Genomic DNA, 17,992 nt, shown 5'->3' with positions numbered 1-17,992 from the left:
CTCTGCTTTTTCTCTCCAAAAAAACAAAAACAAAACAAAACAAAAAACAACAGCAACAACAACAACAAAAAAACAAAACAAAAACAAAAAAACTCTCCCCTGCAAAAAACTATTTTGGTTTACTTAAGGTTTCCTCATGGGGCTGTTAATTATCTCTGTGGTTCTCCTCTAGTCTCTTTCTTGGGTGTCTCCTTGGTCATGGGGCACCGAACTGGGCCTCCAGAGATGCAGGGAAGTGCAGCAGGATCAGTGGAGGCTGTGGAGCCAGACCGAACTAGGTTTTAATAGCAGCTGCCCTGTTACCTAGTTGTATGTTCTTTGATACATACAAGTGGAGCCTCAATTTCCTCATCTGTAAAATGGATCAACAGTAGCTACCGTATACTTGGAGAGTTGTGCCAGTTAAAAATAACGTACGTGAAATTCTTGAAAACATTAGGAATTGATGGCTCCCATTATTGGTGTCAGTTGGCGCAATGCTGATGACGTTGGGAAAACCTCCCTTTAAAGGACTTTAATAAACACCCAGGAAGTCTGTGTGCTTAAACCACGACATCACTGCATAGTTCAGATGGTAACTCTTGCTGCCTCTCATGGTCACATAAAACACAAACTGGTCTTATTCCCATACAGCAAAACCACGTACAGGACGAGGAACTGTGCTTCTGAGGGTCAAATTTTCAAATTTTCCTTCCACAAAGATAAAGTTACATAATATATCAAACAGTTATTTCACTTGCAAAGGGACTTGAGTAATGGTATCTTTAAAACTCTCATAGTGACTGAACAAAATCATTGGGATTTTTTTTAATCAGAGAAGACTAATAAAATTCCCACTGGAGATAAACTCACTCTAATCAGCTCCTTTATATCCGCTTCCCTCCAAACCCTGTAAATACTACTGTGTTAATAGTATTTTCTAAAAAGATTTATTTATCAACAGGGGCGGGGGGTGGTGGAGAGAGTGAGTGTGAGTGGGGGAAGGGGCAAAAAGAGAGGGAAATGATCCTCAAGCAGACATCCTGCTGAGCATGGAGCTCAATGTAGGCTTGATCCCAGGACCCTGAGATCACAACTTGAGCTGAAATCAAGAGTTGGACACTTAACCATCCAGGTGCCCCTACTGTGCTAATAGTGTTTTAAACCAGTGTGTACAGTGTGATCTCAAGTAAATAAAATCGTACAGTGCAAGTATGGGAAAAAGATATTATAATGCTAAAATTGTTTATTTCCTGGGGACAGTATGATTTATTTTCCATAATAAGCCTTAATTACTCATATAAAGAAAAGTTTTTTGAGAAAATGGCACATATAACTATAAAAACATGTTATTACAAATATTTAAAAATATGTGTATCAAGTAAACCGCTGAAAAAGGTAATATTGTGTTTCTGAGTGATGACACTATAAGTGATTCGTTTCTTTTTTAACTTTTCTGAACTTTACAAATTATTTATTTATTGAATATTTTTAAATGTTTAAAAAAGATTTTATTTATTTATTTGACAGTGGGGGGGTGACAGACAGAGGCAGAGGGAGAATCAGGCTCCCCACTGAGCAGGGAACCTGATATGGGACTCCATCCCAGGACCCTGGGATCATGACCTGAGCCAAAGGCAGACACATAACCGACTGAGCCACCCAGGCACCCCTACAAATTATTTATAATAATACTGCAATGTATTATGTAATCATACTTTATGATCTATTATTAAATAATGATAAATGCATTGAAAAAATTTATCAAGAAAAATGAAGAGAAAAAGGATGTCACATATTGCTGTATTGATGACTCATGTCCTATGACCAACAGGTATTTATTTGTCCCTTTCAGAAAATCACCAAATCTCAGAATTTAAGGGCTTCTGAGTCATCCAAGATGACTATTATTTGATGTAGGATCTATTTTTATAATAATATAAATAATAATAATAATAATAGTAGCAATATAGTAACTGTGCCAAGCCTTTGTAATAAACACTTTAAATACATGGAGCACTGGGTGTGGTGCAAAAACAATGAATACTGTTATGCTGAAAAAATAAAAATTAAAATTAAAAAAAAATTAAAAAAAACAACAACAACAATACTTTAAATGCATTGGTCCATTGGAGCTTCAGAATAATTCTATGGTACTTAGGTAAGGTATTTGTAGTAGGCAGAATAATGTCTTGAAAATGTCCACTTTCTAATTCCTGGAATCTGTGACTATGTTAATTCATATGGCAAAAGGCAATTAAAGTTGCAGGTGGAATTGAAATTGACAGTCAGCTGACCTTGAGATAGGGAGATAATCCTGAATTATCTGTGTGGGTCTAGTATAATCATAAGGGTCCTTGTAAGTGAAAGAGGGAGGCAGAAAGAGACTATCAAAAGGATGCCATGGAGAGAAAGACTTAACTGGTCACTGCTGGTTTTCAAGATAGAAGGGGGCCCTAGCCAAAAAATGTAGACAACCTCCAGATGCAAGCAAGTAAGGAAACGGATTTTCCCCTAGAGCCTCCAGAAAGGAATGCAGCCCTGAGGATACCTTGATTTTAGCCCAGTGAGACCTATTTCAGATTTCTGACCTCCACAACTGCAATGTGATAAATTAGCGTTGTTTTAAGCCCCTGAGCTTGTGGTAATTTGCTACAGCATCCATAGGAAACAAATGAAGTATGATATCCCAATTTTGCAGGTGAGCAGACCAAGCCTTAGAAGAGTAACTTGATGAAGGTCGCATGTAAGTGGTTATGACAGCTCCAGCACTGGAGCCCAGGCTGCCTGATGATATCGCCTGTACCCCCAGGCACCTGGCCTTACTGGAATCCCAGATGTTTGTGCTGCACCTGCGTGAACATTAAAATCTGAAAATGCTCTCATCGGTAGCCCCCTGCCCCTGAGAATGGCTCTAATTGGTAGAAATGATGTCCAATATTTGGTGCTTAGAGTGGTCTTTCCAGTCATTTCCCGCATTGATTTATCAGGCCAAATAACCCAATTCCTCCTTTATGAGAAATATTTTTTAAATATTTGAAGTCAATAATCCCTTCTCCCTAAGTCTTTTCTTTGGGTGGAACAAACCCAGATTCAGTCTTTCCTTATTAAGACATTAAATTCTAGCACTTTCCTGACCTCTTCCCTCTGGAAATCATCCACACTGTTGACACCCATTTGAGGACATGGGCAGTTCTTAACCTTACTTTTGACTTTCTTCCAGGAGCTTATCATGCTGACCTTATCCCTTCTGAACTTGATATAGTCTATCTTGAGCTCTTCGATGGAAATATTTCTAAATATCAATCAGTCCATCAATACTGATAATTTTGGATTATCTATTCTAATGACTTGAAACTATAGCTTGCTTTCAAGTTCCTTTTGATATTACCACAAACTGATTCCACTCTTTGTTGACATGAGTAATACCTTTCTTGTTTTAGCTGGGAAGGCACAAGAAGAAAAGGTTTGTTAAGCTACAATAAGGAACTGTTCTGGTAAACCAGCAACTTTATAAGGAGCCTTGAGATACCATAGTCTGCTCCAATGTGCCAGTCTGAAGCTGTGTTACCCATTCCAGTGGGCTGGGGAGGCAGGAGGGAAATGAAAGAAATGTTAAGAGTCAATGTGATTTCAGGGCACCTGGGTGGCTCAGTCGGTTAAGCACAGGACTCTTGATTTTGGCTCAGGTCATGATCCCAGGGTCACGAGAGGGAACCCTGCGCAGGGCTCTGTGCCCAGTGGGGAGTCTGCTGGAGATTCTCTCTCCCCCTCTGTCCCTCTCCCCTGTGCTTTTTCTCTCTCAAAAATAAATGTGTCTTAAAAAAAAAGAGTCAATGTGATTTCATCATATTAAATTACTGTGAGTCGTTGAGGTAGAGAGACCTGCACACAAATATTAGTAACATCCACAGCTCTAAATGATCCATGTTGCTGTTCCCTTGTTTCTGCAAATAATCAAGGGCTGACTGTAAACAAATAAGACAGCCAAGAAAAATCCCTGAACTTATGCAGTTGCATAATGATGAATGCTTGGTGAAAAAAACATGAACCCATATTTCATTCATTTCACTCCTTGCATCTCTTCCAAGGATGGGTGTGGAGGGTGGGGATAAAACATTTTTGTGGGCTAGTATATAAACATCCCAGTAATTAAGTAAGCTGCTCTGTCAGAAGTGACTTGAAGAGTCAAAGGTACTTGAACACAAAGCATAAGGTTTGCATTTCCTTTCTAAATACCTATGGGAGTAACAATAAAAATAGAAATGCCACAATCAACTTCACTTGGGGTTTTTCTGAATCCCAAATGTTTGAAAAAATAGTTTGATGTATTGAGGGAAACAGGTGCAGACAGTCTGGACCTCTGGGTACCTAGAGCAGGTCTCTCTTGGGTGCTGACTATTAGACAAACCCAAGTCAGGACACCAAATGAAGCCTCCAATGGTGAGGATTTTAACCCTACTGTGTCTGCTGCTTTTGTACCTTTACACTTTGGGAAAGTCAAACACCTGGGCTGTAACACTAGGCTACCTCACGGGGCTCCTGGAAAGGGTAACTTAGAATGGTTTCATTTTTCGATTAAAAAAAAATCTAGGGGCGCCTGGGTGGCTCAGTGGGTTAAGCCTCTGCCTTCGGCTCAGGTCATGATCCCGGGGTCCTGGGATCGAGCCCCACATCCGGCTCTCTGCTCAGCAGGGAGCCTGCTTCCCCCTCTCTCTGTCTCTGCCTGCCTCTCTGCCTACTTGTGACCTCTGTCTGTCAAATAAGTAAATAAATAAAATCTTAAAAAAAAAATCTTACATAAATGGTGATACAGTCTATGCCTGGGACTCATCACATACCACCCGTATTCAATAGGGGAAGCCCTTTCATTTTCAGAATTGTATGATTTGAGCTTTGCTGGCTTCTATTTTGCCTCCTACAGAACATCTCTGTGTTATCTAAAGTACGAGGAGAGATGCTCTGTGGGTGAGGGGAGAGCCAGTATGAATGAAAGGTCGTTACGTCTCGTGTCTGACTGCCCCTGGCCATCCCCCTACCCACCAACAGTGCACTCCATGGCCCCAGCTGGTAAGCCCTAGGTATCCCAGGAAGCACACAGCATCTGCCCTGCAACTCCCCCTTACTCCTACCCTGTTCCTTCTCCTTCCATGTCATCTGGGGTCTGCGCTCCCAGTCTTGATCCTGTCTCTAGCCTGGCCTTGGCATTTGGACTTAGCATCTCTGATGTTCAGATGCCAAATCTCTGCCTCTTTGAACACCCATGGAGCCTATAAAGGGAATTTTCTCTATCTCTCCAGTCCTATAGAATCCAACTCAATCCTGGCTAATTGATGCTATCCTTCCATTCCCTAGGAGAGGGATTTAATGTATCACAGAAGAGGTCTCCTCCAACTTTCAGTTGTCCTCCAAATTTCAGTTCAAGGGCCATGCCAATAAAGCAAAGACTTCATGGTGACTGATTTCATTGACAATTTCAGGCAATGTTTTACTCATGCTTGTTATTCAACAATACTCAACAACAAATGTTCATTGATTACCCACGGTGTGCCATGAACTTATACTCGATCTCCGTATACTTACAGCAACCTTGCGAGATTTTCGGGGGAGGAAGCAAAGGATTAAAGAGATTAAGTAACTTGCCCAAGGTCACACAGCTATTAAGTGGTAGAGCCAACTCTGGATGCCAACTTCGACTATACCCTGCTGCCTCATTCTATAAATATCTGGAAAGGGCTTAGTTATTTGCAAGATGTAATTCCAACCTCTTAAGGTCTCAGGCTACATAAGGACTTCTAGGGGAACCCCTCATCAATTACTCCACGGGCCTGGGTCCAAGAAAGCTAACACTCCAGAGTGTACTAATTATCCAAGGGCTTTTGGGAAAGGTGGTCCGCTTTTGGTAGGAATGAAGCACCGTTTCGGTGCCTTTGAAGTGTCTAACAGGAAATACTTTGCTTCAGCCTAAACTGCTGAGGGACATAGTCAAGTGGATGGCACTCGACAGGTTTGGAATAACACATTCTCCAAGTGCTCAGAGTTTATGAGCAGAGCAACAACGAAAAGAATTCCACTGCTAGACTTCTCTTTCTGGACACTCAGCCACAGTGACACTGGGATTTGGGAGCTTTCGTGTATATATTCCATAAATCAAAAAAACCCTTCACAGAGAGTTCATCCAGAAACTCCACGGAGAACTGGTTCTTAGCGACCCGCAAGACTTCTGCGGTGTCATCGGCTCACCCGCTAACACAGACCACCGCGCGTTTGCGGGACTTATCATCCCTTCCCTCCTCCCTGGCTGAAGCCATCTTTCCTCCATTCCTTTTGCCTTTCTTGCAAGCGTCCCCCCTCCATGAGCCCTGGAACCTGTGAGGCTTGTTTGTTTGTTTGCTTGTTTGTTTTAAATAAATTCCTCTCTCCTTGCCAGGGCCACCTTACGAAAGAGAAGTCTACATAGGTGCAAGGAACCGGACACCAGAAGGGCTCTGTTCTTGGTTTAATTAAAGCTCTATTCCCGTGGACTTGAAATTCTTAAAGGGCCCTGCATGTTAACCTTGCACTGGCTGCCCCCATCTATATTCAGTCCTGCTCTGTGCCATGGACATGGAGACAGGAAGAAGAGTCATGCCACACAACTGAGAGTGGGTGGCATGCCCGTGGTCCCCCTTTGGAACTCAGCAGGCATCTTCCCACAGAGACAATCCATAAAGATGGACAGAGGTGATAAAAGCTCTACCCTCCTTGGCCTCCGTGTTTTCTTCTCTAAAATGGAGATCACAGCACTTAACCTTGCATGTTACTGTGAGCACAGAGTGGGACCGTGTATGTAGTACCCATCAGCGTGTTTGATATACAATAGGTATTTGATGAATGAAATCCACAGGAGAAAGCAAGTGCAGAAGTCAGAGTCTGAAGTCTGGAGAAGTTAGGCACTGGCTTAGAATCACTCAGCTCCAGTGCTTACAAAGATGTCTCATTTCAGTCAGGTGACTTGGCTTCTCCCAGCCTCAGTGTCTTTACCTATAAAATCCCTTTATCTAATATTTACCTTGTAGGGTGATCGTGGGATGTCAATAACATAATGTATTTGAAGAACCTAGTTTATCACTTGGCACCTAGTAGGAGCTCAGAAAATAACAGTTCTTTCTTTGGTTCCCTATAACACCATTTCTGTCTTTTAAACAATTCATTTATAAGTGATGTAGGGACATAACCATTAGTAAGTGTCTTACACTATCCAGCTTCCTTTATGCTGTATGACCTACAAAATGGAACCTCCTTGTACGTGAAAATCACTTCATAAAAAATATTTGAAGATTACTCTTCCTTCTTTGCTACACATGAATTCCCTGAAGGCAGGAATCAGGTTTTATTTACCCTTGTAGCCTAGAACACCTTCTAACACATGTCAGAATCTTAGCTGAATTAAATCTGTCTTCTGTTGTTTTTGCCAACGACAAGATGATAATTTTTCATAATATTTCCAAACTAGCAATTAATTATTAGCCTGTCAATGATTAGGAAGCAGAATGTACCAAAAATAGCCCCATTAAAGGCCTTTTTATCCTTGCCCATCGCAGTTGGCTCGTGTTCCTGCATTCTTGGGTCTGGTTCTTGCTCCATCAACAAAGCTATTCCACTAACGAACATAACTTAGTTTTGTACAACCAGCCACCTTCTCTGGCAACAACCTGTGTAGAGAAGCCAAAGGAAGAAGAATTTCCTAAAACCCCAACCAAACCCCGACCCCCTTTTAGGATTTAAGGAGGCCTCAGAACTGTGACTTTAAGCCATAAGAGGGCCACGGGTCCCTGCGAGCTCCTTCTGATAGGTAGGTATTTTCTCTCCAGAAAAGTATATTCAGTGTCCTCTATACAATTTCAAGGGGTTCCTGGAGCTCCTGCAGCCTTTGTAACTCAGGTTGAGGATTCTTGTTAGAATAGCCCAGAAAAGTGAATGAGCCCTGTGAAAGATTCAAGTTCCCGATAAATTCTAGCCCATGTTCAAACCAAAACAAAACAGTTACAACTCCCCAGATTTAACCTCAGGGTTGTCCCCGAGGGCTTGGCCCGGCACCTTCACTGTAAGGACATCTAGCCAAGCAAGCAGTGGCTACTCTCTGGAAAACCTAAGTTCAGCCAAGTAAAATGAAGGCTTGTTTGATAATATCGTTTACATTTCCAAATCTCCGGTATCAATCTTTCTTCCTATCCCTTGTGGCCCTTCCTAAGTTTAGCCGCTGGTGTAATGGGGTAACCATGGCAACAACCACCTGCCTATTTAAAACCATCTCCAAAGCTAAATAAGGAAGCCTGGAGAAAATGGCTGCTCGCCTGCCTCTTGGTGGACAAAGCAGGCACTCATGAGTGTTTTACACCAGAGCAAGCAGGCGGGGTAGAAGCAGCAAGGACTCAAAGTTCTTACTAGGACGGCTGCTAGGACCTTGTGCCGCAGGACCCACCTCTGCGCCACTAGGTCTCCCTTTATTTGGAGGCACGCAAATCTGTGTGCCTCTCATCCTGGGCAACCCCACTACCTTGACCTTGACCAGGGGAAGGGTGTGCAACTACCTGTAGCCTAGTCTTATTAATGGCATGGAGGAAGTGGGAAGGAAAAACAGTTACCAGATCACAGTGAAAGGCACAATTGCAACTTTTTTCTGACCGAGGTATCTTTCTAATTATATTTAATCATGTGGGCAATCGACAACCACTCTATTTATATGTCCTGTGAGGACCTACTGATTTATGGAACATGGAGAAATTTCTGCCTTCCTCTGCTTCATCACTCTACAAACTTCCTTTGCTCTTCCCCGAGCATGCTGCTTCCTCTCATTCCTTGTTATTATCCTTCTGTACGTTTGCTTCCTTCTCCCTGGGCTGCCTTTTCTCTCTCTCTCTTTTGTAAAGATTTTATTTATTTATTTGACAGAGAGGAGAGAGATCACAAGTAGGCAGAGAGGCAGGCGGGGGGGCGGGGGAGGGGAGCAGGCTCCTTCCTGAGCAGAGAGCCCAATGCGGGGCTCGATCCCAGGACCCTGAGACCATGACCGGAGCCAAAGGCGGAGGCTTAACCCTCTGAGCCACCCAGGTGCCCCTGTCCTTCTCTTTTTGTCAACCTGGAAGATATACACTTGTTTCCCAGGTCTTGGCCTCTCCACAGATAGAAGCCCTTCCACACCAAATTCCATGTCCTTGCTTTGTGTTCCCATAGGTTAGCTCGATTCATAGCACTAAACACAAGTCACTCTGCATATCTGCCTTCCAGTCTGCATCCCTGGACTGTGAGCCCCTCTGTCCAAAACACCTACAGAACAGTGCCTGGTACAGAGTCTGTTTTCAAAAGCTAGTGTGGAATGAACGAATGAGCAGAACCGCTATGGATTTCACAGGCATCTGGCATTTTAACAAGTATGTGTGTAAGGGTATGCGTAAGATCACCTCTGGGAAAAGAGCACCTCAGAGGTGGAAGAGAAGGAATAATTTAGCGTGTATGGGAAAATGACGAAGAATGTGCAAGGAGGGTCGGCTGATTACAGTAAGGGTGGGAGTTGGATGTACACCTGTTAATAGTGATTCGTGATTGTGTGCAGGATGTGGGAGGGCCAGGAGGAACAGGCCTAGGACAGAAGGACCACACTAAGAAGATCAATTCAGCTAGTAGATCGCAGATAACTTTTCCTGCAGCTGAAGTATGTTGTGATAAGACTTTCTTTTTCCCGGTTAACCTTCCGGGCAGTGGGGTCAGGGGAAAGGATCAGGAATGAAAATGATGGCCCTCTTTGGGGGTGCAAGGCTTTAGACAAATGTCTTCAGGCAACACTGGACCTCTGCTCTGAAGGAAATCCTACGGACTGAATAAGTCACTCCCTTCAGGCTCAGTCTGCATTCCTCCTCCCCACCTGCTGGAGGGTGGGGAGGGACCCAATGGTCATCTTGCAATGGCACAACAAAGGGGAACAGGGATGGAAATCAACCAAAGAGAAGAAAAAAGGAAAGAAGAATGGAGAAAGGTATTTTAGCAATCCCGGGTTAGCTATGTGCCAGTCACAACTCACTTCTAGCATATTGCCTCCCACCAGCAAGAAGGGTTTAGTTTTGTTTGCGAGAGGACTGGTTTTCTCTCTCCTTGTATTTTTGGACCTAACATCCAGGCTTCACCCAGGGGCTGAGGCTGGGACCTGGCCGGCTTCTGGTCTCACAGCCTCTGCAGGGGCCTCCCTCTGCTGCCCTCTGCTGTCGGGGGACGCGGAGGCGACGCCCTCTCCACCCTCCGGCCCAGACCCCGCCGCTGCCTCCCCCTCCCTTCGAGACCCAGAGGAGCTGAGGCCCCTGCCGTCCCGCCTGCCCCTCCCCACAGAAATTCTCGGGGGCTGGGGGCTTCGGGAGCTTTCCGCCTAGAGAAAGCGGCCAAGCCCCTGGAGTGGGGTTCTAGTTAGCCAAGAGCAGATCTCCACCTCTTAAGGCCGGCATACCACGCCCTCCCTGCCGGCCCGCCGTCCCTCCCACTGCACAGCATCCTCTGGGAGGGGACAGGCGGCCAGCCTGTGGCAGGTTTCTGACACGGATTTCTGCTTGGAAATGGAAACCCTCCTTCCGGCAACGTGGCAGGAAAGCCAAGTCAAGTCCCCAGGAGGCCGGGCCAAGAAGGTTTGGGTGAGAGCAGGTGGATGCCTGGGTCTAGCCGGCTGCGTGGGGCGGGGCGGAGCCAGCGGGCAGTGCCTACGGGGAGGGATGCAGTCTCATGACACTCTTACCTGCTGTTGAATTTTTCAGGGTGTTTTTCTCTCATCACGTGGAATCTGTGTGCAATGGAAGCATCCTGAAAGGGAACAAGAGGAAAGCAGACGCCTGGTTAGTGGTCATGACCGTGTCATGTGGAAAGAAAGGAAGCACATAGGCTTTCACCAAAAGCCCCCAAACCTGGAGAGTTGGGGTCACAGGGGAGAAAAGGAGGGTCCCACAAGGGGGAACACCAGGTCTAAGGTTAGGGGCTAGCCACCAAAGCTGGCAGAGCCTAAGCCGCTCTGCTCCTTGCGGTTTTCACTCTCCGCCATAGTTCAGGGTGAATGAAGGGGACAGCCGCTGCCCTTTGAGGGGAGAGTGTGTGTCTGGGTGTGGGGGCAGTTAGAGTGCAGAAGCCTGTGCGTGGGGTTGAGTGTGAATTTCTGGAAATGCCTTACCATATTAACTCTTTTTAAAAAATACTTTTTATTTGGGAATATTTTAAGACTCACAAGAAGTTGCAAAAATAGTACAGAGAGTTCCTGTATCCCTTTCACCCAGCTTCCCCCAATAACATCTTATGTAACGATGGTACATTGTCAAAACCAGAAAACTGACTTCAGTAGATGCTATTATATATAAATTCTAGTCATCTGCATCAGGAGAAATAATTAGTAGCATTGAATAACATGCTTAGTAGTATATTTAAATGTCTGGCTTGGCTTACTTGATCTCCACAGAAAGGACCTTCCCCAAGGTCAAAAAGAGTCTCACTAGCACCTTCTGTGGACTCTTTGCTGCTCTCCTATTTGTACACCCCCTTTGCTGTGCTATTGGCCACCTGCTCCTCAGAACTCACTATTAGGAAGGCTCCCATGACACCATGTTTCTGGGCTTTCCATCCTCTGATCAGACCTTCTCAGCCCTGAGTCTTATATGCAGCCTGCACTCCATACATAGACCATCTCGAGTTCTCACACTTATTACTAATGTCTCTGATGTCTCCACAGTGTATATTTCTAGAACCAACCCTCAGCTTCAGCCCTAAAACCAAGCTCATCTTTCCTCCTCACTCTAGGTCTTTCACCCTCATTAATGGTCTCCTTGTCCAGCAGAAGAATGTGTTGAGCCCCCTCACTGCTCAGGCCTCATGCCAACACGTTAGGTGCAGGTGCTGGGCTTTAGAAAGAAATAGGAGAATCAAGCTGTAGGTTGGGGGGCAGGGAGTGACATAGAAACAAGGGAGCTGACTCAGATACGTGTAGAAAAAAAAAGCTACAGAGACTCATTTACTACACTATGTGGCTAAAAGAGAACTGAAATTCCATTTAAGTGAATGCATATTAATTCCATTTCTTGTTATGTACTCATAAAAGAAAAATTCTGAATGTTATCATTATTTTTTAACATCAGGAGGTATCGTTCAGTGGAGCAGCTTTTTTTGAGTATGTTCTGTGTGGGGGGAGTAAAATATAGGCCAATGGTGGGAGACAGAAAGTCTGGAAGCAAGTTAGGGGGCAAAGAGGGGCTTCTGTCATACTTGTACTTGGCAGAGGAGTAAACCCAGTGGGCAGCCCACTACAGAGGCAAGTCTAGGCCAAGGGCTTTTTTTGTGTGTGGTTGGCCAACACTCCTGCTGAAATAATGTTTTGGGAACTTAACATTTATTTCTTTTTCTTTTTTAAAAAGATTTTATTTATTTATTTGAGAGAGAAAGAAGGAAGAGAGGGAGAGATCTCACGAGCAGGTGGCAGGGGTAGAAGGAGAAGCAGACTCCCTGCTGATAGCGAGCCTGAAGTGGGGCTTGATCCCAGGCCCCCAGGATCACGACCCTAGTCGAAAGCAGATGCTTAACCGACAGCCATAGAGGCATCCAGGATTTTAACATTTAAACTCCAGTTATTGATTGTTTCATTTTTCCTTTAAGACACATGGAAAATTGAAGGTCTTGGTTAGGCCCCCCATGGACACATGGTAGGACGTTTGCAGGGCCTCCAAGCTTCTGTCCTGGGGGGCTTCTCAGGCAGCAGGCCTTCATCTCCCCACCCCGGCTCTGAGCAAGTTTCAGTGAATACTTTGAATAAGATTCCTGTGACATCTGTCAAATGCTTCTCTAGAATTCAAGAAAATATTCCATCTACTTGTGTTCCTTTGAAGCACTAATTTTCTTCTGTCAGAGGAGAAAAGAAAGAAAGAGGAGGAAAGAAAAAAGTCATCACATGTTGCCTGGCATGATCTGTGCTTTGCCACCCCCCCCATACCCCTAAGACTCTTAAGGACTGGTTCCTGGTTTTCTTATTCTCAGGGATATGGGCACAGGCTCCCTCCCTCTGCACAGTTCTGATTACCCTTGTTGTTGTTTTTAAAGACTTTACTTATTTATTCAACAGAGAAAGAGAGAGTATAAGCAGGGGGAGTGGCAGAGGCAGAGGGAGAAACAGGCTCCCTGCTGAGCAGGGAGCCAGGTGTGGGACTCAATCCCAGGACCCTGGGATCATGACCTGAGCTCACTTAACCCACTGAGCCACCCAGGTGCCCCTGCTGTTGTTATTTTTTTTAAACTAGGTTTTGCAAAGCTTCCTTTCACAAAGTCCAGAGCCTTTATAATATTATTAGTTAAGCATGGGATTCCATTGTAACCTCCTGACAAATGCACAAAGTAGCAAGGGAGAGCTGAGCAGGAAAGGAGATGCTGATAAAGACCTTGACTCTGGGGTGCCTGGGTGGCTAAGTGGGTTAAGCCTCTGCCTTCGGCTTGGGTCATGATCTCAGGGTCCTGGGATCGAGTCCCGCATCGGGCTCTCTGCTCTGTGGACAGCCTGCCTCCCCTCCCCCTCTCTCTCTACCTGCCTCTCTGCCTACTTGCAATCTCTGTCAAATAAATAAATAAAAATTTTAAAAAAATCTTTAGAAGACCTTGATTCTGACCACATTTCTCTACCTGGGGATTTAAAAGAGTGAAGACTCCTTTGCCCTCTATTGAGTTCTGCGCCAGCCCCTGAGCTGGGTGTGTTTGTATTCAGCAGCGATTTCTTTAAATTTTGGAAACTAGTACTACAAGAGTCCAGACCCTTTCTTGGTAATAAGTACAGCAACATGAGACTTCCATTTAGAAGGGGCAGGTGGATGGAGATGGGAATTGCAAAGCGTTGGAAGTGATGGCATTTCTGAAGGTCACTCTCCAGTGTCCCTTCTGTGAGGTGTGAGGAACAGAGGAGATGATGGGCTGCTCTTTCCTGAACTAAAACTAAAAGTCCAAAAGATTTTTCTGTGCTGCTTCCCAATATAAGCAACCATAATTTGGACTCTGAGATATTTGGATGTCTAGGTCAGTGATGTCCGATAGAAATAAATTTAAATTTTTTCTAGTAACCACATTCAAAAAGTGAAAAGGTGAAATTAACTTTGATGATATATTTTCAGTGACAAATATTATCATTACAACATGTAATCAATATAACAAAATCACTGAGATCTTTAAAATTCTTTTGTACTACATTTCTGAAATTTGGTGTATATTTTATCCTTACAGCATCTCTCAATTTAGACTAGTCCCATCGCAAGTACACAATCGCCCTATGTGGCTAATGTTGACCATATTGGACAATGTAGGTCCAAGTCACTTGGGCAACTTATGGAGATAAAAAGGACAAAGGAGACAATAAAACAGATCATTTGGAATTTGGATAGTTCTGAAAAATTACGGCAGATGGGAAGATGAAAAAGAGTATAGACCCTTTGTCCCAGATATCTCTCAGTGAGTCCCATTGTCTTAGGACCTCCAAGGGCTCTCAGGTGACAGACAAGAACTTAAACCTGAGGGAATCCAAAAAGTTGCAGGGAAAAGGTGCAGGAGCCCGAAAATTCCCTAATGGGTAGGGGGCTCATCATTTTGGAAACTCAGCTGGGGAAGACTGAGAACTACAATCTGTAAGGTGGAGAACGGTGTGTGGGTTAGTGTGGAGACTGTGGCCTCTCCTTGGCCCATGGGTTCCCCTAGCAACAGAAATAGATTTCATTGAATCAAGGGATTAGCTGTTCACTCCTCCCGTGGAGGCTCAGTGACAGCAGAGCCTTTGAGGCATTGGGAGTCACACATACCCCAGGAATTACTTCACGGGCCCAAACTTCCTGTCACTGATACCTGGCCATCCTGACATTTCTGCAAATCCAAAAATAAAGAGCAGGGACGAGAAGGCCAGAGAAGCCAGAGGAAGTAGCAGCCTGAATGACTATGTTTAAAATCTCCTGCCAAGGGGTGTTGTCAGTTAGGGGGACTGAGAAGGCCGACTCTCAGCTTGTCGCTGGTAGAGGGCCAGCATGTGTGTAGGGGAGGGGAATGTGGTAACGAAGGGGCCATAGTGGTTCTCCGGGTGGCCCTGTTTATCCCTCCATGCGTGACGTGGATTTTGCTGGTACCCTGGGGCCCCGGTGAACTCGTCAGGACAAATGCTTTCTCACCAAGGGCCACCACAGCAGCGGTCACTGTCACGGTCATCACCCTTATATATGCAAGGCAGCAGACACCTGACATCACTCAGATACCCTGAGTCCTCAACAGAGGCAAAGACTTCGCAAGGCTCTCTTTGCCAAAGGAGTCTGACTCTGATTATCACAAGGAAGTAAAATTGTAAGTTGGTTTACATACCTACTTCTCCTCTTACAAAGTTTGGGAAGTCAAATAGGGAGGAAGAGCTTCTGCAAATGTCAGCCCCAGATTCTGTCAGAGTTGCGTGTTGGCTACTTGTTTTCTCAAGAATTTCCCTTTCCAACTTTTAAAGAGCGAGCATACAAACCCTGCAAACATTTTATTGAGAGAAGCCTTAGGGTACACCAAGGAGATAAAAACCATCCTGGTTCCTCACTGCTTCGTAATAAAATATTAAACACACCTAAGCGAAAGGTGTAATGGGAGAAAAATCGTGAGAAAGATATTGTGGAGTTCTTTATAACTTAAAAGACGAACAGACTGGGTTATTATAAGTCAGCCCCAGGCAAATAAATACCCTGACCAGTGAGTGTGATGGAGAATCTGTTTGTATGCATTTCCTTGGGGGACACTTAGGTGGTCTCCTTTCCTTCCTCCTGTCCCCCAGCTTCCTTCCTTCCTTCTAGTTGCAAAAATGAACTAAAACCATGATCATCATGGCTCTTGGGATTAGAGTGAGGTTATCTAGGTAAGGTGAGGCTGTTTATTCCTTTTTGGTGTGTTTATCCATGGTCAGGAAGTACTAAGTGAGTGAAATTTTTTGCATATGGCACTGTGTAGAGACAGACAGGAGGGATCAAGAATCATGTTTTGGCGGCCAGAGCTGAGTGTGTCAAGGGGCTAAAGACTCTGAAGGCAGCCACAGCTGTAAACTGCCATCTAGAAGTTTCCAGGCAGGACACCCGGCCCTGCTACTCTGCTCTCCCTTCTGTCTTGTAGGGTCTGTGTCCCCTCCTTGCTATCATTTTTCTCCATCTAGTTCAGTTCTGGGTTCTGCTTCTGTTTAAGAACACTTCTTCTGACCGTTCTTCTCTGTTCTGATGGGCTGTCTCCACTCACTGAAGATTGGTGGGAACCATCTACATCAGAATTATCTCATAGGCCTGCAAACTTCCAGCCCTTGCTCAGGCCAACCGAATCAGAAAGCAAACCAGGATCTGTCAATGGGGGTGGAATTTGCATCTCCGACAAAGGGCACCAGTGAGTCATCACACACTAAATGTTCAGACTCGCCCTGCTCCCTACCAGTGCTACTATGAAGGAAAGCATCTGAAGACGGAGAGGGCTGTGCAGAGGCTGCATGGCTCCTGGACCACAGCTCAGGGGCTCTGGAGCTCAACCCCAGTGGTTCTCAGCTCCACCACTCACCAGCTGAGACCTGTCTCTGTATTATTCTAAGATGCAGTTCCTTCTTACAAAATGCAAAAGGGTAATGACTATACCTATCATGTCACTATCAAGGTCGCTTCATGTGCAGCGAGGACTCAATAAATGTTAGCAAACTGTACTCTGGTTATTAGAGGAAAAAGACACAAGTTTTTGTGAAGTTGTCATGATGGGAAGCCCACATTCTAGAAGCCTCCTGAATACCAGACCTGTCGATCATGTCCCACTGGCAATAGCTGAGGTCTGTGCGTTCCTGCTGGGGGAAGTGGGGCCTGAGCTGGGGGCCAAAAAGGAGAGAAGCATTTGAGCCAACAAGAAGAGGAAGGAGGGGTCTGCCTAGGTCACTGGAGTGGGGGCAGCTGGAAGAGGTCTAGGGAGAGGCATCTGCCCTAACTGAGGCCAGGTGAGCTGGGGAGATAAACCAGATCGGGGCACAGGGACCCTGAACATGCCGCCAGTCCAATCTCCCATTCTTTTTTTTTTTTTTTAAAGAAGTTTAAATGAATATTTTTTACTTCTTTTTAAAAATTTTTATTTATTTTTCTAATTTCTTTTCAGTGTTCTAGAATTGTTTACGCACCACACCCTGTGTTCCATGCAATACGTGCCCTCCATAATACCCACCACCAGGCTCACCCAACCTCCCACCCCTCCCCTCCAAACTCTCATTCTCTCAGACCATGACTGTCCGTCCAGTGATGCCTCTGTCTTCTGTTGTAGTAATAGAAAAACAGTGCTGGCTTAGGAGCCCAAAAATGATAGCCAATCGCTTCATCTGACTCTTTGTTTCCTTATCTACAAAATGGAGCTGCTACTCTTATGGCTGCTCAAATGCGGTCATAAGAATCAAGAAAATACCTATAAATACGGTAAATTTTAAATTCTGTAAATATATGGTATTTTAAAACATCCTTTCCTCTTCCATGGCTCTTCTTCAGGTCTTCTTATTAAAGACTGTATTTATCTATTTATTTATTTGAAAGAGAGAAAGAGAATGAGACAGTGCATGCAGTGTGGAGGGGCAGAGGAGGAGGAAGAGGGAAAGAATCTGATGCAAACTCCACGCTCAGTTCGGAGCTGACGTGGGGTTTGATCTCACCACCCTGAGACCACGACCTGAGCTGAAACCCAGAGTTGGATGCTCAACTGACTGAGCCACCCAGATGCCCTTCTAGTCTTATTAAAAACTCTTTCCTTGGGGCGCCTGGGTGGCTCAGTGGGTTAAAGCCTCTGCCTTCGGCTCAGGTCATGATCCCAGGGTCCTGGGATCGAGCCCCACATCTGGGCTCTCTGCTCAGCAGGGAGCCTGCTTCCTCCTCTCTCTCTCTCTCAATCTGCCTGCCTCTCTGCCTACTTGTAATCTCTCTCTGTCAAATAAATAAATAAAATCTTAAAAAAAAAAAATAAAAAG

At 44.8% G+C, this 17,992-nt stretch overlaps 1 protein-coding gene across 2 annotated transcripts in view; it reads right to left on the bottom strand.

The window, feature by feature from the left end:
• LOC111148844 (diacylglycerol kinase gamma) overlaps positions 1-17,992 on the bottom strand; it is a 159,471-nt gene that overhangs the window by 75,156 nt on the left and 66,323 nt on the right. For both annotated transcript variants that reach the window (XM_022505659.1, XM_022505660.1), the window contains one exon: positions 10,739-10,803. In XM_022505659.1, the coding sequence (XP_022361367.1) occupies positions 10,739-10,803 (65 nt within the window). The remainder of the gene's footprint in view (positions 1-10,738; positions 10,804-17,992) is intronic.

This window comes from Enhydra lutris, unplaced genomic scaffold (assembly GCF_002288905.1).
Source record: "Enhydra lutris kenyoni isolate GAN:26980312 unplaced genomic scaffold, ASM228890v2 scaffoldscaffold2, whole genome shotgun sequence".
NCBI lineage: Eukaryota > Metazoa > Chordata > Mammalia > Carnivora > Mustelidae > Enhydra > Enhydra lutris.
Note: the sequence above shows the minus strand (reverse complement) of the source record. Positions and strands in the feature narration are given on the sequence as shown.